Below are 26,139 nucleotides of genomic sequence, written 5' to 3'. Positions count from 1 at the left end.
AGTGGAGATACTTGCACAGAATAAACATAGACTCACAGTGGAGAAAAAGAACTAGGACCCTCCCTTACCAGCAAGCATGCGACCTGTGTGGCAGGGAACATACCAACGACAAGCCTCAAGCTCGGAGTCAGAGAGGCTGAGACAATCTCACGGGTGGCATCAATGTAAAACAAACCTGCTATGGGTAAAAAACGAGAAGAAAGGGGGTTAACCGAGGGTCTCGATTTTTATTAGTCGTATTATCAAAAGCCAATGAACACTCACACAAAGGACAACATTGGGGAAATTACTTTTGCCTAATAAATGAAATAAAGAACGATAAATTATCGGAAATGACAGTGGATGAAAAAACTTTCCGCAGGTGGCGAACCATCCCACAACCTTCGCATTTCGCATGCGATGATCTACCAATTGAACTACTGCGGCGCCGTTTTCTCATCCAATTTCTTGGGTATTTATGTTTCCGACAAGAACCCTGGGAGTGTTAGCCAGCGCCATCACACAAGAGACATTGGCAGCGGATGTAGAACATCTCTTCTGCCACAGGCGTCATGAGAACGGGATCTTTTTTGGCGGGTGAAGGCAACCGGCCCACCAAAACCGCAACCCACACATGCTACCTGGAGGCAATGTTGCCGGACTCGAGACCCTCCTTATGTAATACACGAGAAGAAAGGGGGCCCAATTTTATTAGTCATATTATAAGAAGCCAACGAACGATTACACCAAGGACAACATAGGGGAAATTAGGGGACGACAATAGAGGAAATAGGGGTACAACATAGGGTAAATTAGGGGAGCGCCACCACACACCAGCGCGGATGTTCCACATCAGCGCCGATGTGTGGCGGCGATCGCTAACACTCCCAGGGTTCTACTACATACCAGCCACAGGTCAACGTGACGTAGCCGTGATCCGATGCCAAGGCCTAACTGCAACGCAAGACAAAGAACCACCGACCTCGACGTGCTTCCCGACGGCGACGCAGTCACCGCCTTAGTAGACACATGAGCCGATTACTCAATCATGAGTGGATTCATCGCCGCCCAGTTGAAGAAAGTTAAGAATGCATGGGAAGGCCCGTCAATTTCCACCGCTGGAGGACACGTCATAACGCCGACTGGAATCTGCACGGCAATAATTACTATTCATGACCTGATTTACGCTGCCACCTTCGTTATCTTCCAACAGTGTTCACGAGACGTCATTCTGGGCATGCACTTCTTGAACCAACCGGCGCGATCATAGACCTGAAGTCGAAGTCAATAACGCTGTCGGACGATCAAGCTATACCGCCGGAGAGCCCTCGTAGTCACCACACCTTGAGTGTGCTCGAAGATCAAGTGAGCATCCCGCCTCACTTCAGCATTGTTATTTCGGTCGGCACTGAAGCACCCGCTGACGTAGAAGGCGTCGTCGAAGGCGACCAACGTCTACTGCTCGACAGTGAAATTTGCGTCGCAAGAGGGATCGCTCGACTGCACGGAGGAAATACGAAATTGTTGCTGAAAAACTTCAGCCAGGAGTTCAAGAACAACAAGGGCACGACGATCGCATACACCAAGGAAATTCTGGAGACAAGCAATGCCTTTGTCCTCTCGGATTTGGCCGCATCTACCCCGACGACCGTAGTTCCCGAGCCAGACTTCGACATAAAACTAAGTCTCCCCGCGAATAAACAGCAACGAGCGGACTCGGAGCTAAAAGCCCTCGTCGAGTATTTGGAAGGCAACACCTTTGTTGTCCCTAGGACATTTAAGCGTGGATTGTCTTCGTTCACGCTACAAAACAACCTGCTCGTGAAGAACTTCTCACCAGTTCGCGCCAACTACCTTGTTCCGTTAGCGCCGCGTCCAGATGTACTGCACGCCCTACATGACGATCCAACCACTGGGTACCTCGGATTCTCTCGGACGCTGTCGAGGATACAGAAAAGGTATTACTGGCCGCGTCTGACCACCGATGTCACCCGTTACGTTAAGACATGCCGAAACTGTCAGCGACGCAAGACACCACTGACAAGGCCAGCAGTTTTACTACAGCCGATCGAACCTCCTTCCCGATCATTTCAGCAGATCGGGATGGATTTGTTGGGACCGTTTCCGACTTCAACATCCGGAAATAATTGGATGGTCGTGGCGACGGACTGTCTCACCCGCTTCGTTGAAACTAAAGCTCTACCGAAAGGAAGCGCAACAGGAATGATGAAATTTTTCGTCGCGAACATCCTGTTGCGATATGGTGCCCCAGAAGTGCTCATCACTGACAGAGCAACGGCCTTTACAGCAGAGCTCGCCGAAGCCATTCTGCAATACAGCCACTGAAGGGCAACTGCCTACAACCTGCAGACGAATGGTCTCACGAAGCGCCTGAGCAAAACCCTCGCTGACATGCTAGCAATGTACGTCGACGTCGAGCACAAGCTCTGGGATGCCGTGTTGCCGTACGTGACCTTCGCTTATAACACGGCGGTACAAGAAACAACACAGATCACGCCGTTTAAGCTGGTTTACGGAAGAAACCCGACAACGACGCGCGACGCCATGATGCCGCACGTCACTGACGAAGAGAATCTTGACGTCGCTGCCTATCTCCAGCGCACCAAAGAAGCCCGACAGCTCGCCCGCCTACGGATCAAGAACTAGCAGCGTACCGACAGCCGACACTACAACCTCCGATGACGCTTCACCGAGTACCAGCCCGGTCACCTTCTTTGGATTTGGACCCCGATACACCGACGAGGACTTAGTGAGAACCTATTGCGACGCTATTTCGGACCCTACAAGGTCGTCCAACGTATTTGCGCACTGGACTATGAGACCGTGCCAGACGGCATTTCGCAGTCATAGCGCCGCCGCGCACGATCTGAAGTGGTCCACGTAGTGAGTTTTAAACCCTTTTACGCACGCTGACGAGCTTCCTTATATTGTTGTTTCTGTGCTACGGGTGTTATTTTATTTGTCGATGCTTTTTAAGAGGGGTGTATTGACACGTGTACTTGCCTATCTTTATCAGGGGACCATGGTTCAACGCCTCACAAATGTTATCACACAGCGCAGGACGCGCCTGCATGTATCCGAAGTTTCTGGAATGGTATGGATTGTTCCATCCGCTGTCTGTGACCGAGCGTTGTGTAATCTGATTGCATATGTGCGCGACGCGAATAATGTAGAACTTTGAAGGCGCGAGTGCCAGCGATTACTCTGGAACATTCGACGACTGATGGCCAACGCGCTTGACCCGCTGAGCAGATTTTCACGATTACCGACTGTGTTCGCCGTTGTCGCTTTTCTTTAAGTGTAGCCTGTTTTGCGGGCCACTGGCTCGCTCAATATAGGTTAGTTTCGTTTTTCACAGTATTGCTATTGTGTTCTTCATACGTCACTCCACGTGACAATATCGGCGATCCCTGTTTGCTCTCGGATCTACACTGCTCTCTTCCTGTCTCTTAACGTTACACCTAGTATTTGTCGCTCTATCGCTTTTTGCGTAGTCCTTAACTTGTTTTCAAGCTTCTTTGTCAACTCCCAAATTCTGCCCCTATGTCAGCATCGGTAGTACACACTCATTGTACACCTTTCTTTTTAATCATAATGGTAGGCTTCCAGTTAGGATTTGACAATATACTGCATCATAACGGCAAGTTGGGCCAGTTGATTGGGATGCATGGTAACGTTTGTAATAGCGCATCCAAGACAAGGACAACAGACGGAACAACAGAAGGAATAAAACGATGACAGGACGCAGCGCCGTGTCGTCGCTTTATTCCATCTGTTGTTCTTGTCTTGGGTGCGCTGTTACAAACCTTGCCAGGATTTGACAATGTCTGCGAAATGGGCTCCAACCAATTCACCTAGGTAAATGTACTCCTTCGCAGAGTGTAGAGGCTGACTGGCGGTCCTGAACTTTTTTCACCTTGCCCGCTTATTGATTATTATCTTTACCTTTTGAATATTAATCTTCAACCCCACTCTTATGGCCTCTCTGTTAAGGTCCCCGATCATTTGCTGCAACTCGTCCCCAGTGTTGCTGAACAGGACAGTGTTATCTGTAAATCGAAGGTTGCTGATATGTTCGCCGTTGCTCCTTACTCCTAAGCCTTCCCAGTTTAATAGCTTGAATACTTCTTCCGAGCCCGCACTGAACAGCGTCGGAAAAATTTTGTCTCCTTGTCTGTCACCTTTCTTTAAAGGTATCTTTCAACTTTCCTTGTGCAGATTTAAGGTATTTGTGGAACCCTTGTAGATACTTTACAAGATATTTACGTAAGTGACCTGTAATCCTTGATTACGTATGGCCTCTATAACTGCTGCTCTCTCTACTGAATCTATATACAGATACTGATTGTACTCTACGTAATCTGGATAACTTGATTGATGACATGGATGTGATTGTCGAGTATCCCTTCCTGAAACCTGCCCGTTCTCTTGGTTGACTAAAGTCCAGTGTTGCCCTCATTCTATTGGCGATTATCTCGGTAAATATTTTGTATAATATTGGAAGTAGTCTAATGGGCCTATAACTTTTCAATTCTTTAACGTCTGTCTTTTTTGTAGGTGAGTATAATGTTGGCATTCTTCCAGTTATCTGAGACCGTTGAAGTAGACAGACCGTGTAAAAGGCCGCTGTGCGTCTGTCTGTCGTACATGTTATTCTAGTCCGCGTGCTTGTAGTGCTCTTTTCTTCAAAACGCCGCTAGTTTTTCAAGCATTCTGTCCCCTCCATGTTGGAGTAATCGACTGGCAGTCCAACTTATCCACCTTTTCTCCGTTTCATGTCTTTCAAGGCCTTTCTAACTTCAACGCTAGTTATAGAAGGAGCCTCTGTAACCTGTTTATTGCTACTTCGAATGGAAGCATCGTGGCTGCTTTAGGTAATGTACAGGTCAGTATAGGGTTATCTCGCTGCTTTTACTCTATCTTCGAGATTTCTGATGATATTACCCTGCTTATATTTAGGTGCATACTTCTTGGTTTTTCCGATGCCAAGCTTGCTTCTCACACTTTTCAGGTTACGTGAATTTTTCGCTACTTCCTCAGTATTTTTGTGTTATAATTTCGAATAACCCTTATTCTCTCCTTGTCGATTAGTTTCGACAGTTCCTAGAATTCTATCTAATATCTTGAGTTGGACATTTTCATTCTTAGTCGTTTCTTGGTCATGTCCTTTTTCACTTGGGAGAGCTTACCTATTGGCTGCCTTTGTGCCTTACTCGCCACTTCAACTGCTGCTTCTAAAGCCAGGCATTGTTACGGTTTCATTCATTGCCTCTATGTCACATTCACCTCTCTGTTATAAGGCTGCATATTTCTTTGCAAGTGCCCACCTAAATTAATCTGCTTTTACCCTTACTGCATCTAGGTTCGCCTGCTTCTTCTTTACCACCTTATTCTTTCTCTTCAAAATAAGGTGAAGGTTAACCCTGAGGCAAAGAGGCAAGTTGGCCTCTTTGTGCCCCCGGATTGTCTCCGGCGAGGAAGGCGTGCGAGACTGCACGAAACGTCACGCCACCCAGTTTGTCAGGTGTTCGGTCGGGGCTGTGTATGAAATTCCCCTGACATGTGGAAAAGTTTACATTGGCCAGACGGGCCGTTGTATAAATGAACGACTAAGGGAACACAAGCTTTCTATGGTTAATGAAAAAAGGGTCAAATTTGCCCTTACATTGCGGCGCATGCCCTTTGGCTACGCCTGATAAAGCATGCCAGCCTTTGCTGGCTAGAACCAAAATCTTAAGGCGCAGTCGTAACCAGGTAGCACGTGAACTCGCAGAGGCTTTTTACATTGATAAGTCAGGTGATGAATGCGTAAGCGAATCTAGTATCAATTTGTATAAGAAAGAGAAAACGTTCTTGGCATGTGCGCTTAGGCAATGATTGGATAAGAATCTAGGTATATATGTATGTTCTTTCTGAATAAAATCAGTCGCGAGTTTGTGCCCGTCCATGTCCTTGCTCGTCCGTGTCTTTTTTAGCGCAGTTCCCTTCTTTAAGTAGTTAACCCTGACTAACCAATGATCATTGCACTTTACCCTACCTAACACTTCTAAATGCTGCACTATGCTGGCATTGGCGGAAACTATCAAATCAATTTCTTTTCTTGTTTCACCATTAGGGCTTTTCCAGGTCCCCTTTTTGCTTGAACGTTTCCTGAAGGAGGTTTTCATTATTTGTAGGTTATTCCTTTCTGCGAATTCTACCAACTTTTCTCCTCAACTGTTGCTAGAATCCACGCCATAGCTGCCAATTGCTTGTTCACCAGCCTGCCTTTTCCCCACTTCTTCATTGATGTCGCCCATTACTACAGTAGACTGAGTTTGCACTTTTCTTATCGCTAAATAAACATCATAAAAGCGTTCTATTTGTTTTTGTTTTGATTGGAGTTTGTAGCGTAGGTTTGTGCTACACTTAATCTATACCTCCTATTCAGCTTTATTAGGACTACTGCTACCCTCTCATTGCAACTGTGGACTTCGTCATTGTTCCCCGCTATGTCTGTGTTGATTAGGAATCCTACTCCGAACTACTTTTTATCTGGTAGTCCTCTATAGCAGAGGACGTAAGCATTTGTCAGCACTGTATAAGCTTCATCAATTCTTCTAACCTCACTAAGGCCAATGATACCCCAAACAATGTCTAATAATTCCTATAAGAGTACTGCAAGGCTAGCTTCACCTGCGATGGTTCAGGTGGTAAACGTTACCAGGATCAGTTTCCATTGGCGGCCTGTCCGGTTGCAGAGATTCTTAGCACCATCTGCTGCGTTACAAAGCTGACCGCCACCTTGGTCAGAGCTCCGCAGCTGCTGTAACTGGGGTTATTGGTTAATCGAATTGGTCATTTGGGAGGGAGTGGCCGAATACTGCACAAGGGGGTCAATTCCTGTTCTGGTGAGGGGGTGTCTTGTTGCAGCTTAGTGGGTCTTCCTATGTTGGCTGTAGCTGGATTAGTATAGCCCCTCTTGCAGGCTCTTCAAGCCTGGAGATGTAGTGTACGGATGTAAGTGAATTCGAGCTTCCCACCTTCAGAAAAAAGAGACGCGATGATTCGAATTTCTGGCTGTGGCAACCGATCATCCAAGCTAGCTAAGTCAGATAACCTTGCGTGCTGTCAAGCCACCTAATGTCGTAGAATTCCAGTCCAGCGGATCCTACGTGCCTGAAAACATGCTTGAATTATCCGCGGTATACGTGTTTTGCCGAACGCAAGAGGTGGCACAACATAGTATTTCTCAATAGTTCTGACATCGTACTTTCAGAGTCTCCCGTACGCATTCGGCCATGAACGCAGCTTGGCACACGAAATATTTTGTCAAATTAGAACACAACCTTAAACGAGTGTGAAAAGTGTGTGAAAAGCAGAGGAAAAAGCGAAAACGTTCAGTGCTTACCGGAAAGTCCCAGATGGACTGAGGTGCACCAAGCAGTTTACAGTCGCGTCTGCGTGTCTTTCGCATAGCAGAAGTCTTTTCGAACGAGACGGAACAAATACTTATGTGCCGCTGAAGGCTGCGACGTTATGCATAAATATGCTGTGGAAAACTGAAATTTTTCTGAATAGCCGCAGGCTGCCCGTTCCGAAAGGAAGAAAAGATGCCTGCCGCCCATCCCTCATGCACTTGCTCTCCGGCAGGTACGAGTGTACCTGCCGGAGAGCAAGGGTTTCTTCGCATACAATAGAACTTTTTGCATGGCCGTGTAACGTAGTCAAGGACTCTCGGAACGTTTACGATCTCGCTCTGCCAAGTTCTTCTCTGCTGACGCTCCGTTTTAGCGGCATCATTTACCTTGCGTTGCACGGCGCCGTGATTTTCGACCAGCCACCGCAAGCTAAGTAAGGGAAAGCAGACCAATCACCGACGCCGGTACCAGATTCTTCATCCGGTTATCTATATTCAGTGCGCTGGCTCAGCCCCATCGAAACGCTCTGCACTTGAGCCTCCTCCTACTCGCCTCCCGGCAGCCAATTACAAACGAAAGACCGCTCAATGTAGGCATCATTTTGAAAGCAAAGTCACCTCCTGTAAGCTAGGAGAACGTTTGATTTGGCTGTTCATTCGTTCAGGCCACGCTGCGGGCCACGGCCTGACGCTTGCATCAGCGGCTACTCCCATTTGACGTCATGGGATTGGAATAAAAACATAATGAAATAATTTTACGTTATAGGGCTCCAGGTAAAATTAGTTTTAAGCGTCCATGCAGAATATCGGTATTTACACTATTGCTATTGGAGAACGCAGGATAAGAGCTGGGCCACATTGAAAGAGACGCTGCGGCGCACTGGTTTGTGCTGTACAGGCGCTGGCTGTCGTTGCAGTTCGCTGGTTCGCACTGGAAACTGCGCTGGTTGTGTTTGTGCCACGCTGGTTTAAGTACGCAAGGACGAGCGCTGCTGAATATTAAATGCTTTATGCAACTTTATCGCTTAATACTAGTCTTGTCCTAAATAATGCTATATTTCGGTGTCGAAAAATCCTCTTTCGTGTCGCAGCTTGGAATAAAGGTGCGTGAGCTGCCCTGTTTATTCATGGACATTTGACACTGAAGATCACTTTCGTTTTGTTTTTTCAGTTTCCCTTTTGACTGGGCAGATAGCTAAATTTTTGAACGAAACCACGCAAACGTTGAGGACGCAGTGTTCTTTAGTAGTTCGCACGTGACATATGACTGGGAGCTGTCACCATTGTCGCAGTGGTGTGGAGTAGACATGAAATGCAGAAGTCGTTCAGACGCGCGGGAATGGACCCCGAGTTCGAAGCCTATCGCTGACTGATATCGCACCAATAACAAAGCTGAGGTGATTCGTGCACATCCACTTTCCCTATAGTACTAAAAAAAGTTCTGAGGCTCAAATACACACATTTTAGCTTTCGCCAGCTACCCGCGCCGAGATCGGTCCCCACCGAAGCTTAGGCCTAGCGTATCCGCCGAGTCTGTCTTCACGCTATCGGCGCGTCTAGGCTCAGGAATCAAGAAGTATAACAAAGATAAATCACTCTATATTTCATCTTTTGCATCGGTGTTCTTAAATAAACAATTTTTTCATGTCTAAAGTGCCAGCACAAAAAGCGATGACCGCCGATGTGGCGCGTCATAAACACAGGTATATGTGGTATCGCCGAAGGCTCCCAGCACTAGCCTGCGCTTCTCTGACGAAGATATATGACAAGACAGATGTGTTGACTGCAAGGCATCACTGAACTAAGAAAACGTTGCATATCCATCGCGTGAAAAACAAAAACGGCTATCGAAATCGGCAGTAACAGCCCATACAGGGTCCCGGGTCAGCGTTTCATTTAGGACTATTTTCTAAGTTAAAATACCAATCGCAAGTGAAAACCGATGTTGTGGCACTTGCGAGCATGCTACTGAATACGGACAGCAAATTTTTCTTTGCAGTACCGGCGTGAGATTTAGTTGCTGGGCGATATTGCATCTATCATGTCTGTGCGAGACGTAGCTTTGCGAAACTAAAATTGCTTCTCGATTTTCATGTGGCAAATCATCCGTTTACATTCGTCTGCTTGCGTGGCGCAGAGGTAAAGTGCCCGGCTTGGGATCAATAGGTCGGACGATCGAATCCTGGTCGGAGCAGCTTTATCTTTACGTTATTCCTTTTCTATTTTTATTTCACTAAAACGCTCTTTGTTGCTCTCCGTATTAAAAATATATATATGCGCTGTCCAGGCACTGAAAGCACTAAAAGCAAGGCAGACGTCAGTGCCTATCTAATACGAAATTCTATATCTGATATACTACAACAGGAGTCGCAGTGCCATTGCAGGTCGGAGACAAGGAAGTATCCTGCCAGTACAAGAGGGAGCAACGCCACGAGCACATGCTTGAACCTCTCGGGGGCCCGCACAAAAAAGTTCCTCTTTTTGAACTGCCGGCTTACAGGAAAGGCTCTTTGTCCTCAAAAAGAATCTGATGTGGCTTGCTGGGCAGGCCAGACGTTGGCACGCACAGCACGACGATTTTAGCCGTTTCGTTACTAAAATACTTAAGACCGATCAAAATAAGGTACTCGGCAGCAAACCCTTTCGGCTTCGACGAAACACCTCGATTCGACGCCACCAACGAGAAACGCGTAAGCGCAGCACCAAGCAAAAGAGCCTCCGTGAACCTGGATGTCGTAGCCATCTTTGTTTATTGGACAGTGTTGCCAGTATATCTGACAGATCTGGAGTTGCCAATAGTACGAGAGGAAGGAATTCCGCTTACGGACACTAAATAAAGCAGGAGGAGAGAGTGCTTGCGTTCACAGTGAAGTTCGCCTCCTGGTACACAGCCACCTGACATTTCTCTTTCTTTTCATCTTTTCTCTTACATCGTTCATTTTCCAACCAAATTAAACATTTTTCTATGGGAGGACCTACACTATGATCTGCCACAATTAATACCGAAACTTCTAAGGAGAATTCCTGCAATGCCATCGTTAACCATCAAAATACACTAGAGTGAGTGTGCTGCCTTCTAATGAATAATTTCCTCAAGAAACTTAGGATCGACCGGTAGCGGCAAACATGCTACTAAAGCCCTTCTTGCTTTTCGCCCAGTTTTTAGGGGTTGTCTGCTATCGGCGAGAATGCAGGCATGTACCCAGGGGGTGCCAGGGCCCCCCTCCCCGAAATTATGTAACATACGCCCCCGTTGCACGTCCACGCCACCACTCAGCCACGGGTGGGGCCGGCATTGCACCATCTTCGGGATCGGCCAACGTATGGGGTGTGCTCAATGCCTGCTTCACCTCCGCCACGGGTAAGCCCGGCATTTGACTACCTTCGGGATCAGCGCACGTATAGAAAGTGCTTAACGACTGCATCACCTCTGCCGCTGGTGTGCCCGGTATTGCACTACCTTCGGTATCGGCCTATGTACGGGGAGTGCTCAATGCCTCCTTCACCTCCACACTGCGGTGTGCGCGGGTACGAGCCACCCGATGGCTACAGTGCTTTTTAGCGTGCCGATCTTTCCCACAGATGGAAATTTAAACATGAATGAAAACGCGTACGAGCGCATACGGCTAGTATTACAAAATCGTGACCCGGGGCCCACCGCTGTTGTTGGAAAGTGTACAGTAATTCCATCCTTCCAGTACTATCGTATGGGGCAGAAACACGGAGATTAACATTGAAACCCAAATAAGGGATGAACAAGAATGTTAGGCCGAACGTGTCGTAGTAGTCGACATTAAGATGAAAAATTGCGACTGAGCAGGGCACCTAATTCGGAGGGCAGGTGGCCCATTAGAAATACAGAGTTGGTTCTAGAGCAAAAGCAAGCGTTGTTGAGGACGGCAGGAAAACTGCTGGGACTAATAAATAAGGATGATTTGAGGCCCAGCTCGTAATCAGCTAGAGTAGGTCAGCAGTAGTTAGAGATCTGTGGGAGAGGTCTTCGTTCTGAAGTGAGAATAAAAATAGGCTGATGACGTTTCAAAGCACCCGGAATTGGTCCGAAATTTTAACGCGCTCTTGCTCTGGGCAACTGTTCGATTCCTATTGCAAGGTCACGTTCGTAGGTTAACAGAACGGTGTTTTTCGCGTTTTGGACACCACTACCCTCACTTTGTCCTCGTACAATATGCGCAGTGACTGCTCCCAATAAAGTGCTTCATTGTAGGAAAATCGACAACTTGAGCCAACTTTATTCGAAACGAGCTAGAATGTCGGACCGTCATGTAATTTGTGTACAGTGCTGTCCAGTATACCGATGTGCACGTTAAAGTGTGTTCTTTCGGTGATGGTAAATTTAAGGGGAACTTGGTGCTGATCATTATGATTAGGTTGACTGAATACCTTTGACTTGTTTCAGGTGCCCCTTCGCAGTGACAGACAGCGTACTTAGCTGCTCCTGGGCCTGCCGTCACCAAATTATGATTACTGGTCTTCAAATTTCAAGTGTACGTTCCTTTGGGCATTTCGCCTCTGTCAGAATGGAGCCGCCTGAAGCAGCAGAACATAATTTTCATCTCGTGTAGGGCATTATCCTGTTTCGTCATCTGAGGAGAAGCCAAGAAGCGATGAATGCTGATACGATGCCAAAGTGTGATAGGTTGTGAAACTTGCACGTGCGGAGGTTACGTAGTGGTTTTCTGTTAGAATTTCGGTGTGTCGATAGCCACAGCTTCTTTCTGCATTTGTATTTTAGTGCTGCTTTCATAGCTATCCGTGTCGACGACAGGGATGCTATGCGAAGGAAGCGGGTATTTCATCGTCGGTTGACGCTAAATGACACCATCGACCAGCCCCTTATAGAGTTCCGGATGCGGAGGGAGCTGATAGTGAGCCTAGGCGCGGTGTTCCAACCGCTCCTGCAACCGTGAGCAGCGCGATCCCATACTGTGCCAGTGAACGCACGGGTGCTGGACGCTTTGTCTTGAGGTCAAATTAGCTGTATGTTATGCAGCTTCCTTTCCCTTTTATTCTCTAATTAGCGTGGAAAGAGAAGCATTTAGACGTTGTATAACTTGGTGGTAGTGTTAGCCAGGCAGACATGTCTGGCAATTACTCCTCTTGACTGTCTTTTTTGTGCACCATGCATGCCACCATATGTTCATCAGTCCTGTGTCTCGCAGAAAGGCGTGACGATTCCGTTATCATCAGTTTGACGGCGGGGCGGTGAAGGGACGAGCGTGGTTGCGGTTTTCGGTGCTGTAGCAGACACCCGGAAAAAGAAGCTGTCGAATTTGGATGTGCTATAATTTGCCGTGAGTATATGGCGTCACCTACAGATGCATGTGTGCGATCATGATATCAGTTTATCTCACTTTTTTTTCATTCTTGTCGCTTAATCCGAGCTCTACTACTTGCTCGCTCTCACACGGCGCCGCAAGTTGAATGCGCTGCCACTTCGGTTGCACGATTATGTTATTGTAAGATCGTTTTAGCTTAAATTCCGTACGAACCGCACAGCATACTGAATTCCGCCCTGTTTTTATGCGAAAAAATGCCAATTATTGATGTTATCGCCCCGGTCATGCGGTGGCGGAATTTTGATCGTTAATCTGACCAGATTTTTTTCCTATGGTCTTGCAATAAGTTCAAAAGTTGAAATGCTTTGCGTTTTAATTCGCCTGCGCCACACGAAAAAAAATTTATGTGCCTCGTACATGGCACCGAAAGCCAACCGTTATTTCTCCTTGATGACTTAATTTTCCGACTAATACATAGTGTGACCATCTTTCTCTTACCTCAACTAATTCAGCAGAATGTTCAGGGCTGTTTGGGTTATGGTTAGCTTTCAACCTATATAAGTTAGTAAATGAGCCAGCTCGTGTTTACACCTCAATTCGCTTATATATCAGAACGTGTCATGACCTCTTCTCCAGAATCTGTCTTCTTTCGGTTTCTTGGATTAAGTGATCATAACACAATACTTTTTACACTACCATTGAAGCTACCTCGTGTGCCTAAGGAAATTAAGTTTATCCGCGACTATAAAAATGCTAACTTCTCAGTTATGAACGTCAAATCGGAATACTTTGTTAATGAATTTCCCCCAACATCTGGGCATGATCTATTCCTGAAAACTGGTCACATTTTATAGGAAAGCTAAATGATCTAACCTAAAAATTTATTCCACTTCTTCGCACGACTTGCCTTAGGCGGTCATTGTGGCTTAAGATTTCCCCGAGACAATTACAAAAGAAAATGAACGCATCTTTCTTCAGTGGAAATTTCTTAAAACAGCTCAAAAATGGTCTATTTACCTCAAAGTTGACGCTCACTATAATTGCGCCTCGGCGGTGCCAAGCACACTTCCCGTTTTTTATGACACACTTCCTTCTTTAGCAGCCGCTAAATACGGATATCTTGGAGTACCATTACTAGGTCCGCAAAGAAAGACGAACCTCAAATGGGATAATAGCGACACCATTCCACGTCGCGTGGGCTGCGTCATGTTGAACGATGCCTTTTCATAAAAATTTTCTCATATTAATTACACTGGCCCACCTGACAGATTACAAGAACTTCTTGCTTATTGAAGTAGCAGTCCACTCCGAAGGAATTCTGAACTTCATTGAAAGAACTAGGTTTCATCAGCTGGAGTATCTACGGCACTAGTTTAAAGTTACTTGGAATTCATCTTGAATTGTCACCTTGTCAACATGGCTTTCGCAAACGCCACTCCTGTGAAACGCAAATAACGGCGCTCACAAATGACGTATTTTCCACTTTAGACTGGTTCTGAGTTGATTGCGTATTTATTGAATTTGAGAAAGCCTTAGGTATGGCCTCATATTCCTTGTTACTATTTAAACTAAGCCGATTTAACTGTGACACAAATATTCCATACGCATCGAGTGCTTTCTACATGGTAGGACTATTTCTTCCGTCGCCTCTGGTTTTCTTGAAGAAGCAGTACTAGGTCCTTTAGTAAGACGATTGGATGTTTTTCATCATAACATTTCTTGTTCAATTGTAGGCCTCCTGCGAGTCGAATAACTTAATTGTCGAAGGATAAGGTCACGTATACAAGTGTTCAATCCTTTATATGCCAAGCTCCTTTAGAGACGCAATCAATTTCTGGCGAAAAGGCTGAGCTTTCAACGTTTTTTGTTCATCATAGTTCACCGGCTTGTATTTCTCCTGCATTCAGGGCTCCCCGGGACATACATTTCCGCTTTAGTTTCGAGGGAAATCTTAGTATCCAAGCTGTAACGCGGTGTATTAGCGCAAAACAGCTGTATTTGTGAATGTCCATAAATAGTGGTTCCCTTGGCATGACCACTTGTGAGGATGGTGTCCGATTAAGACGTTCGTCTACGACAATCTGTGTAAAATGGGTAGAATTCGGTCTACGGTGTGGTGGCCATTCATCCTCTTCACACTTAAGCCAATGAGGTTCTGTTTACCAGACTGAGTTTCTTGTTAATCCACAGGCCAAAGCTCCTCTCGTCAAAAAGTCAGCAGGGTTCTGCTTTCAAATTCAAATTCAAGTTTATTTACCAAACAATATGCTGGAAGGTCCGCTGGGCTAAAAGCCGTAAGAACGGCTTGACGGGGCCCAGGTAACCGTTACAGGGCAGTGGCTATACAAGGTGCAGAGGAAAAGGTCTAAGATACGCCGTTACAAAGGCAAAAATGAAAAAGATGCAGATTACAATGCATAATATAACATTCATAAATCACACAAATACATTTGACATACGATGCACATGAAAATCCATATGCAAATTTCGACATATGGTACCACATTTTTACCACTCACACTAACACACTAAAGATGCTGCAAAAAAAATTTAATGTTGTTAATAACCGATTAGCAAGCAGCATATATATTATATATAGTAGATATTTATAGATACTCAATCTTTTACTAGCAAACAATAGAACAAAAGAAAGTACGTAACTGTTTTTTACTGCAACTGGTTGTGTTTTCATATGTGTTTAGTTTTGTTTGGACGTTGTATGCCAAAGTTTGATACTCATAAGTTGTACGAAACCGAGGTATAGACCATATATGAGTGTTTCTTGTAGGTACTGTAATAACACGACGCTCTAGACATGATAAGGCTGTAATAAAGTCCGAGAGTTCTCTGTTTGAAAAGTAGAGTGTTCAACAAGCGGTATGAGTATAATGTTGTCAACTCAAACTATACTGAACCTTTCAAATGATTTGCATGTGGTTCCCAGACGTTCAATGTTTCCAACGTAGCGAATTATCCTTTTTTGTAGAACAAGTATTTTATTTGTTTCTTTATGTTGTTGTGCCCCAAATCAGCGCACAATAATTTAAATGTGAGTTAAATAATGCGTGATATATAGGTAGTTAACGTGAGCATCCCAACATAAGTTCGATAAAAAGTAAACCCCCAGTATTTTATGCGTATGAACAATATCTATTTGCTGTGAATCAAGAAATAACGGCTGGTGAGTAGGCACTATTTTATTTTTAGCATGAAATATAACAGCTTTTGTTTTATTTAGATTAATCTTTAGTCTACTGATTTTTGACCACGAGGAAATCTTCGAAAGTACGTCGCCAGCTCTGGATATTAGATGAGGCAGGTTAATGTCAGAGATAAGTATCGTTGAATCAGCTTCGTATATTACGTACTTAACTACACGGCAATGCCTCTCCAATGTGACGTTCGTTTTGCTCTGAATCTCCGTTACCCTATGGAGACTGAACACTTCCATTCGGATCGCCGGTAATCCAGTACAGTGCTACAATTGAGTCAGTCCGAAACTACACTGATGCTATGCCCTCGGCTAGCTCTTGGCGCACGGACTTGTATATTCGTGCTCAGACGAGACAGGCTAGCAGTTCGAGTGCGGCAAGGCTTGGCTCCTTTATTGGCTCCACCCTGGACTTGCACAAGCCTCTCGTTGATCATTTGTCGATCATATTTTCTGCTGTGCAAATGTGGTACACGGCGCCGTAGGCTGAGTTACTGGCGTCCGCGAAAAAAAATGCAATGCGTCCTTGCCGCCAAATCCGTTTACGCCCGGTAAGTATAACAAGAGAATTTCAATGTCACAGCTGCGAAAGTTCATTGCGACAATTCTGACATTCGTGTAGAGTATCCAGTGGCAGCAGTTCGTCCCAGTCAACACACTTCTTCCACAGCTTCTGAAAACAGATCTTCACCTTATTGCGAAAGAGGTAAGCTTGTCGAGAGGGTCGTATAGGCGAGGGGTCGTATGTAGCACGAACCACTTGGTATCCGTTACTTGTTAAACGAATTCCGCAGAGTGTCCTGGACTAAACGACAGTACGTGGCTATCAGGATGCCATCCCACGACTTTGAGTACTCCAGGCGGTCGTTCGACGTCGACTTGTGTAGCTTCATAGTGGCACTTGTGAATATCGTGGTGGCTGCTGACCGCAGCTCGGACGCGTTTTCAATGGATTCCGCTCCGGTTAAAATGTCAACATATATGCAGCGCTTCCCGTATCAGACTTCTTGCAGATGACAGATACAGAAAATTTTCTAGCCACTCAGACACCTTCGTTCTTGATACCGGCTTTGACAAGATCTCCAGCTGGTGCAACACATTACGTATGTGCCTGAATGATAAAAAATCCAAAGCGATGAGAATTGCACGAAAGACTCACCCGCCGGACCCACACTCACATACAACAGCGATGCTCGCCTCTTTATTCTGCTAATAAGACTTCGAATTAACATTACTAACAATCTCACATGGTAAACACACTTCCAGTTGCAAAATGCTAACCTTACATCGCGTCATCTTCGCACGAATGTCTCTCCTGCTCCTGTCCAACTGAAGCTACTTCTCTAAAAGTCACTACTACGGTCCAACCTAGGGCGCGCTTAATCTATTTTGGACCAGAATACGAAATCACTCCCTAAAACTATCGAATTCATTCAGAATATATATGTGCCCTTCATCACAGATGAATATTTTCGCATGTCTAGTAACAGAACTATGAAAACAATAACATTAGGCTTCCCTAATTTTTCACTCGTCGGCTCACGAGTCGTCTGTTTTTTCCAAACATTTATTTTTTGCCCAGAACATGAAACTGTATCTTTATTGCTCCTAGCCATGTATATGCGCGGGTCCATCACCATATGAAAGCTTGTATTCCGTGGTGCAGTACTAACAGGTACTCTGTTTTCGCAGACTAGTCAAGATAGAAGCCACTTCACCACTACCAGCGTCTCCAATGTGGACGATGACCACTTTAAGTCCTGAATTATCGGTCTTTTTTTTAATGTGCATTTTGTGAATATATATGTATTTTACCCACTCCCCTCTGTATAGACTAAACGGCCCTGAGTTAATAATAAGTAAGTACAATACTAATAACCAAGATGAAAAATCAAAATCGACTTTCGTCTTATCACATCGTTAACCCTCAATTGTAGCTCCGTAATAGCAAACACCTGCACATGCGTTTACCGTAAGCGGAGCGATTGGACTTAGCGTCTTGTTTCTCACAATATTTACGTAGTTTAATAATATGCCTGCCTAAGCACATTCTTTGTGTGCGCGGCTGGGGAATACAAAGCGTTGTGCAGACCTAATACCTTAGCCTTGTGATATTTCAATTTCATCAGATGCGTATATTGCAAAGTAAAAATAAACAATATCAAGAAATATCTTAAGGCCGCAATATGGGCAGAAATCACATCAGGCAATAGGGAATGAACTAGCCTTGCAAGAAAGGTACATATTTCTGTTAATTGGCTTCTGTAACGCTAATTTGCGCGATTAGTAAATATTCTGGGAATGAAGTTTCTGTTTGAAGGGGGGTAGTCGTTATAAATTTGAAATTTTAAGGACATCTGAAAATAATGCTTGCATAACACATCTAGTACGAACTGAGAAATGTGTCAGTGCGGCACAGAAGCTGCGACAGTGCGGGCGAGACGCGTCCCGCTGTGTCCAGGTTTCCTAGAATATTACGGCATGCATGCATGTGGCGAACGGCAGGGGTCTATCACACGTCGCTCTACATGAAACGCGTTGGCCTGTTCTCCCCTAAGCGGAAAATGAGCAGTGCTTTCGGAAGTCGCAGGAACATGAAAGGGATCGGTCATGTGACATTGTAGTTTCCTGTTGCACGTGCTTGAGTACTTATCTCGCACGATCACAGCGGAATTGACTACAAAATAGTAATTATTTGATTACAAAGTCCAGTAGACGTTGCACGAGTGTCTTCACATTGTCTGTTGCAAAACGAATTTAATCTCACAGTTTAGATTTAAGGGAACTGGGTATAGGCTATGCTTGTTTATTTCAAGCGTAGCTCTTATGGAAGCATTTATTACGCGCAACAAACCAATACAAAAAAGTATGTAAGTAGACAATTGAAGCAAAGAACAACAAAGTAGTCAATATACAGTACGATACTATACAGCATACAGCAAAGCTAACCAACGGCGGCGATGGCGCAGTTGTGCGTCCGAGCGGCCATCTAATTCCTATCGAAGCAATAGCGAATCAGAAGTAAGTTCGCAAAAAATTTCATAATGAGTGATGGAGGCAATGCCTGAGAACATCGTTCCAACACCCAAGGGGGTCAATGAAACAAGATATTCTGTTCTAACAAGCATTAAGCTGCGACTGGAGGAAGCTCAAAGAGTAATCGAAAATGCTGTAAGGTGGTAAGGGGCTGCATGAAAACTTTGTTTTCTACCTACGTAGATGCGTTATACGACGCACCTTAAAGCTGCCGCACTACCATGGAAGAACATTTACGCGTCACCCATATTCAATCCTGGGAGGATAGCGGGCGGTGCGTACCGAAATTTTTAATTATGAAGCGTTTCGTGGGTGCCTGGAAAAAATTACCGAATAGTCGTTCTTTTGAAGAATTTACATTTGGGCAAAATGGTACTATCTAAATATGTTGAAGGGGCAGCGCAAGACGACAAAGAAAGAAGGCAGGAAACACACACGAAAGCGCTGAAGTCACAACAAACTTTATTAGAAGGCATACACAAAAATAAATACTACAACCTATACCCACATGCTCTCCCATTTATGGCGTCATTATCAGTACACAGCGAAATCATGTAATCTAAACCTACACTATGATGCGGTTTAAAATGCAAATTCACTGTGAGACAAATTTCATGAAGGCATGCTTACACAAAGCCATCCATTTTTCCTGATACGGTATGCCTCAATAATCTTCCTCGAAGTCTGATTTCTCTGTTTGTGCACTGATAATGACGCTATGATAATGACCACGTGGGTATAGGTTATAGTATTTATGGTTGTGATCATCATCATCACCATCAGCCTGGTTAAGCCCACTGCAGGGCAAAGGCATCTCCCATACTTCAACTACCCCGGTCATGTACTGATTGTGGCCATGTCATCCCTGCAAACTTCTTAATCTCATCCACGCACCTAACTTTCTGCCGCCCCCTGCTACGCTTCCCTTCCCTTGGAATCCAGACCGTAACCCTTAATGACCATCGGTTATCTTCCCTCCTCATAACATGTCCGGCCCATGCCCATTTCTTTTTCTTGATTTCAACTAAGATGTCATTTACCCGCGTTTGTTGCCTCACCCAATCTGCTCTTTTTTTATCCCTTAACGTTACACCCATCATTCTTCTTTCCATAGTTCGTTGCGTCTCGTGCTTAATTTAGGTAGAACTCTTTTCGTCCAGGTTTGTGCCCCATACGTGAGTACTGGTAAGACACAGCTCTTATACACTTTTCTCTTGAGGGATAATGGCAACCTGCTCTTCATGACCTGAGAATTATTTCAGTCTCATGATCCGGCTCCACGGTCACTACCTGCCCTGAGTAGACGCATTCCCCTACCCTTTGTAGTGCCTCGCTACCTATCGTAAACTGCTGTTCTTATCCGAGACTTAATAAACCCACCCTTCTGCTTTGCCTCTCCAGGTCAGTGAGCCTGCCTTGCAATTGGTACCCTTAGTTACTAAGCAAGGCAATATCATCAGCGAAATCTCAAGTAACTAAGGTATTCTCCATTAACTCCTATACCCAATTCTTCCCAATCCAGGTCTCTGTATACCTCCTGTAAACACGCTGTGAATAGCATTGGAGAGATCGTATCTCCCTGCCTGACGCCTTTCATTATTGGGAATTTGTTGCTTTCTTTATGGAGGACTACGATGGGTGTAAAGCCGCTATAGATATCTTTCAGTATTTTTACATACGGCTCGTCTACACTCTGATTCCGTAATGCCTCCATGACGGCTGAGGTTTCGACTGAATTTAACGCTTTCTCGTAATCAATGAAAGCTATATATAAGGATTGGTTATATTCCACACATTTCTCTATCACCTGATTGATAGTGTGAATATGATCTATTGTTGACTAGCATTTACTGAATCCTGCCTGGTCCTTTGGTTGACAGTAGTCTAAGGTGTTCCTGATTCTGTTTGCGTTTACCTTAGTAAATACTTTGTAGGCAACGGACAGAAAGCTGATCGGTCTATAATTTTTCATGTATTTTGCGTCCCCTTTCTTAAGGATTAGGATTATGTTAGCGTTCTTCCAAGATTCCGGTACGCTCGAGGTTATGATGCATTGCGTATACAGGGTGGCCAGTTTTTCTAGAACAATCTGCCCACCATCCTTCAACAAATCTGCTGTTACCTGATCCTCCCCAGCGGCCTTCCCCCTTTGTATAGCTCCCAAAGCTTTCTTTACTTCTTCTGGCGTTACTTGTGGAATTTCAAATTCCTTTATACTATTCTCTCTTCCATTATTGTCGTGGGTGCCACTGGTACTGTATAAATCTCTATAGAACTCTTTAGCCGCTTGAACTATCTCATCCATATTTGTAATGATATTGACAGCTTTGTCTATTAACGCATACATCTGATTCTTGCCAATTCCTAGTTTCTTCTTCACTGCTTTTAGGCTTCCTCCATTCCTGAGAGCATGTTCAATTTTATCCATATTATAGTTCCTTATGTCAGCTGTCTTACGCTTGTTGATTAACTTCGAAAGTTCTGCCAATTCGATTATAGCTGTAGGGTTAGTGGCTTTTGTAAATTGGCGTTCCTTCATCAGATCTTTCGTCTCCGGCGATAGCTTATTGGTATCCTGTCTAACGGCGTTACCACCGACTTCTTTTGCATACTCCTTAATGACTCCACTTCTTTAAGTGTGTGTACGGCCTATAATAAAGTTACTTGTAAGTTCAGCGCTGTCCTGTGTGTTTCTTGCCTTCTGTCTTTGTCGTCTTGCGGTGCTTTTTCAAGATGTTCAACTATTTCGTTCCACGTTTTCGCCCGTTAAAATGCTTATTTCGCTTTCGTAATCTTGTCGGCGAACGATACTTTCAAAATAGGTTGGTTATAATTGGATCAAATGGAGAGAATAATGCGTGTGAAATGCTATCGCAGAATAAATTGCATAGTCCACTTGCAGTTTCTGCTGATAGTTCTGTGTGCAATGGTTCCAGACTGTCAGCAGCGTAGAATTACCAGCCACGTATGATGTTTGCAGCAGGACTTCAAAGACCTCTACTTGAAGAAATAGTGGCAGCCTTATGTTTGACGTGCGTGCAAAGTACTGAAAGCTCCAGTTTATTGGGGAATTCGCAAAAAGTTTGTTGCTGTAGTGCCTGAAAGTGTTAAACGGTCGTTCTGCACAATGATTTGCAGTAACTTAAGAGAACTGTACAGGACCATGAGTTTACATTCGGTGCAGGTGCGAATTATGTCAAGAATGATCTGTGAAGCGTGTTTATAGCATCCGGTTATTTGCGGTCCTCGCAGAATTTTAATGTATACTCGTTTTTGCGTATTTTTGTGCATTCAACGAGATACATAGTAGGTTTTCCCGGTGTCCACAGTTAGTAAAGAAGACGCATCAATATTTAGTAAAAATAAAGGGCCTGCATATAACGGCCTTTGAAATGAATTGCGCATGGAAGCATGGTTTAAGTATGCTGACAGAACTGTAACTGCCACCAACATGAAGGTTGTTGAAGGTGCAGGCGAGGGTGTGGCTAATGTATATGTGAAATGGGTGAAACAACGAAATTACTGTAATAACTGTTTAAAGGGACTGCTCGAAAGCGACTGGTTCGCGTACTGGCGCACTGTGCCGACAAAACACCGAGTTGACATTTGATGAAATTGGAGGCACGTCAGGTGAAATGCGTAGCGGAAAATAACATTTTTGGCTGAAAACCGACATTTGTAAATACTTACAAAACCCTCGTTTATTATCATTTTCATGCGCCATGAAAAAATTTTCCGGTGTCCTTAATAAACTAAAGAAGTTAACCGCTGTATTTTTTGTACAGATATTTATCCACGTCGCTAGTATTGTCTATATTGTCTATATTTCGCAGAGCGTTATAAGTGTGCTTTACGGACTCGGTAGGGTTGACCTCGCTCTCCACAATGAGTATAAAAGAGACCTAAATCAAGTTTCGTGCCAGATAGGGGCATACGTTGTATGATGCACAAGCAAAATTATATGTGGCCAACGTTTTAACTATGTGCTTAAATTGCAAGCCTGTGTAATGCTTAAACTAATGCTAAACAGAAAAATGTTTTGAAATGTATTAGTAAATTAGCTTTCTTCAATACAACAGGAATTGCCATCGTGAAATGAGGCTTGCCAAGCTACAAAGATACAAGAAAAGCTCGCACATGGCGACGCCACCTTGAAGTTACAGCTCACTGCCGTGACGTCAGGAATTTTGAATAGTAGACTATTGGGCCCGTTAGTGGATTATGTGTCGTTGTGCGCAATAAGGGCGGAAAGAAACGATGTGAACATGACAGACACTCCACATGGCTTCTGTCTGTTTTTAGTTCTCTCAAGGACGCATCGTCATGAAATTAGAGTGATTCCACTCGCGTCTATTCATTTTCTGTCACGGATAATCGACTGCATTGCGTTCTAAATAAGCAACACCTGAACTCAACCAGTTATATTAAGACGTCTTAGGAGCATCGAATGAGACAGAACAGGCCAAATACAAAAAAGTACTTCGAAAAATAACGCTGACATATCGGCGCTCGTGTTTTACAAAATAAAAACAAATGGTTTTGTTTCTATAATACAAAGTACTACTAAAGTATTTAAATCAATGTTTTAAAAGAGTACGATAATCGCGATAACTGATTGAGCGTCCCTTCCATGTCTCTTTATTGCAAGTGTACAATTCCAACAGCTTCGCTATTACTTTGCTGCCATGCTGCGATGCACACTAGTGTTTTTTTCTTTCATTGCATGCGCCCCGCCCCCTCCAAAAAAAATACGATTCGGTTCTCCATTCCAGTGAATAAATCACCACTCCTAAAGTTCACATGCGCTCACGTCCTCATTTATAAAGTGGACACTATAGTGGTCGTTGTCATGTTCCAATTTCGTGTCTTCGACAAATTCGCCCCCCCCCCCCCATTATCGTGTTCCGCAGTCCTCTTCATTCACACTAACAATATATGTCTTGCCTATAAGGGGCATGTACACGCACAGGTGGGGTTTTATTAGGCTCTACTTACATTTTATTAGTGTCATTGTGGTAGTACGGTGGCACTGCCAAGCCCAGAGGAACATCTAAGAGAAGAAAGGAAAAATGTGACCTATAGCGATAAACTAAAACGGAAGCAGTCAGCGCCCTACACTAGTTCAACTCAGTTCTTCGGCAACACGCAAAGTGGATGAGCATTCATTAAGAAAAAAGTGTCATCCACCCGATTCTTGCATGAAGCTGCAATGGAAACCAGTACAGCTTTCTCAGACACGTAGCTTCACAGTTGAATAAAAATTTGTCCTGGCCCAAGGTTCGAACCCAAGACATACAGCTTTCTCTGTCGGTCGCTCCACTGTCTAAGCCATCCAGGAGGCTTGCAAAGTGCAGCGCTTGCACTGATAATTCCATAACAAAATGTATAGCGAATCTATTTGAAGCGGAGTGACTCTGACAATGACAAATGGGCAATGCAGAAGCCTGAGATGGGGCAATGCTCTTGAAAGCGAAAAATTGTCTTTTACTCAACTGTTGCGACAAACTACAAAGGAAACGTGTCCGGGTTTCACAGAAAGGAAAGTTCATGCTTGAAGGAACATTGTTCCTTGTTTAGGAACCGAAACATGGAATAGCTGCTTACTGAAGCGACTGATCTACCATGTCACGCAATTAGGAGGGTAGCAGATCGCTGCGCAAGGGCGAATTAATCTCCCGCCTGAGCTACAACACTCAGTAAGACAAATCATTTCTTTGGCATCCTGCAAGATGATAGAAGGTTCCTGAAAGAGATGGATAGTTATTTACCAGGCTATTGTACGAATGCATAGAAGACACCTGTACAGATTTCTAAGAAATAAAGGTCTAAAATTAAAGGAAAAGTTTCTTTGCCTAGGAATAAGAACAGGAACTTATGCCGATCTGAGTCAATCGCTCTACCATGTCAGCTTACCATAAATTTAGCATATTTCAGTGCAAGCGGGAAATAATCGAGCGCTTGAACCACAACACCAAGCGTGACGCATAGTTCTCCGGAATCCCGTAAAGAGGAGAAACTGTCTTTAAAGCAGAAATGTTGATTAAATTAAAAAAAAATTGTGATTTGCTCAACACTTGCACAAAGTCACTGAGGAAATCTGTAAACATTTCCTAGAAAGAAACGATCATTTTTCAAATAAAATGCTGCTTTGCCCGGGGATCCAACCAGGGTCTAACTTTTCCGGGGCGATCGCTCTACCATGTCAGCTCACTAGAAGGTTACGAGATCGCAACGCAAGGAGAATTAGGCGACAACTCGAAGCACATCAACACTGGGTATGAGAAAAACAGTTCTGCGAGATCCCGCAAAGTCGAAGAACGCACAACAACGTTAAAATTTTCAATGGAGCGACTGTTGCACTATGCCACAAAGGAAAGCTGTTAGGGTGTCTCAGAAAGAATAGGTCATTGTTAAAGTAACATTTCTTCTTGTCAGGGGATTGAACCGGGGCTAACACTTTTCAGCAGCGATCTCTCTGTCATGCTGGATGACCAGGAGGCATGCCTATTGCAGCAATATGTCGAATTATTCTACATCTGGCAGCAAAAGGACACTGCGTATGACAAATCAGTACTAATAACGTAAAGTGGAAGAAGACTCATGAAAGGAAAAAAAATCATTTACCGGACGGTTGTACAAAGCACATAAGAGACCTGTACAAAAAGAGGAAAAGTTCATATTGAATTTTCTCTTTGTCGGGGATCAAACCAGTGACAAATTCTTCCGGTACCATTGCTCTGCCATGAAAATCAACCAGAGGCTACCATATCCCAGCGCATGGTAGGATTATTCGGCAGGGCTCAGTGTAATAACAGTGACATTCTGGTCATTTACCAGAATGTTGCAAAAAGCTACAAAATAAACTTGTACAGATTTATCAGAAGTAGGCTTTTTATTTGAGGTGATATTTCTTATCGCGCGATCGACCCAGGGTATAAGGCTTTTGTAAGAGCAATAAGAGCAATAATAAGACAGACGGTTTGGGATAGTATTCTCATGTTCTCTACAAGACAAGCTCTATAAAGCGCAAATACTGTAGCCAAGGCAGCATTACCACTGGCAGATGGTGCAACATAGAAAGAATAGGCTGCTGCAGGCGCGTTGGGTATTTTTTCCTTACTTACAGATGCGATCATTCAACGGATCCTGCCAAGCTTCTCCACGGAAGATTGATCCGCTCCAACTGCACAAAAATA

At 44.4% G+C, this 26,139-nt stretch overlaps 1 protein-coding gene across 3 annotated transcripts in view; it reads right to left on the bottom strand.

Moving 5' to 3' along the window:
• The window catches only part of LOC142576615 (uncharacterized), a 501,274-nt gene that overhangs the window by 90,613 nt on the left and 384,522 nt on the right, over window positions 1-26,139 (bottom strand). For all 3 annotated transcript variants that reach the window (XM_075686816.1, XM_075686815.1, XM_075686817.1), the window contains exons 15-16: window positions 26,068-26,126; window positions 23,939-23,993 (exon numbers count right to left, since the gene is read on the bottom strand). In XM_075686816.1, the coding sequence (XP_075542931.1) occupies window positions 23,939-23,993; window positions 26,068-26,126 (114 nt within the window). The remainder of the gene's footprint in view (window positions 1-23,938; window positions 23,994-26,067; window positions 26,127-26,139) is intronic.

This window comes from Dermacentor variabilis, chromosome 3 (genome assembly GCF_050947875.1).
Source record: "Dermacentor variabilis isolate Ectoservices chromosome 3, ASM5094787v1, whole genome shotgun sequence".
In the NCBI taxonomy this organism is placed as follows: domain Eukaryota; kingdom Metazoa; phylum Arthropoda; class Arachnida; order Ixodida; family Ixodidae; genus Dermacentor; species Dermacentor variabilis.
Note: the sequence above shows the minus strand (reverse complement) of the source record. Positions and strands in the feature narration are given on the sequence as shown.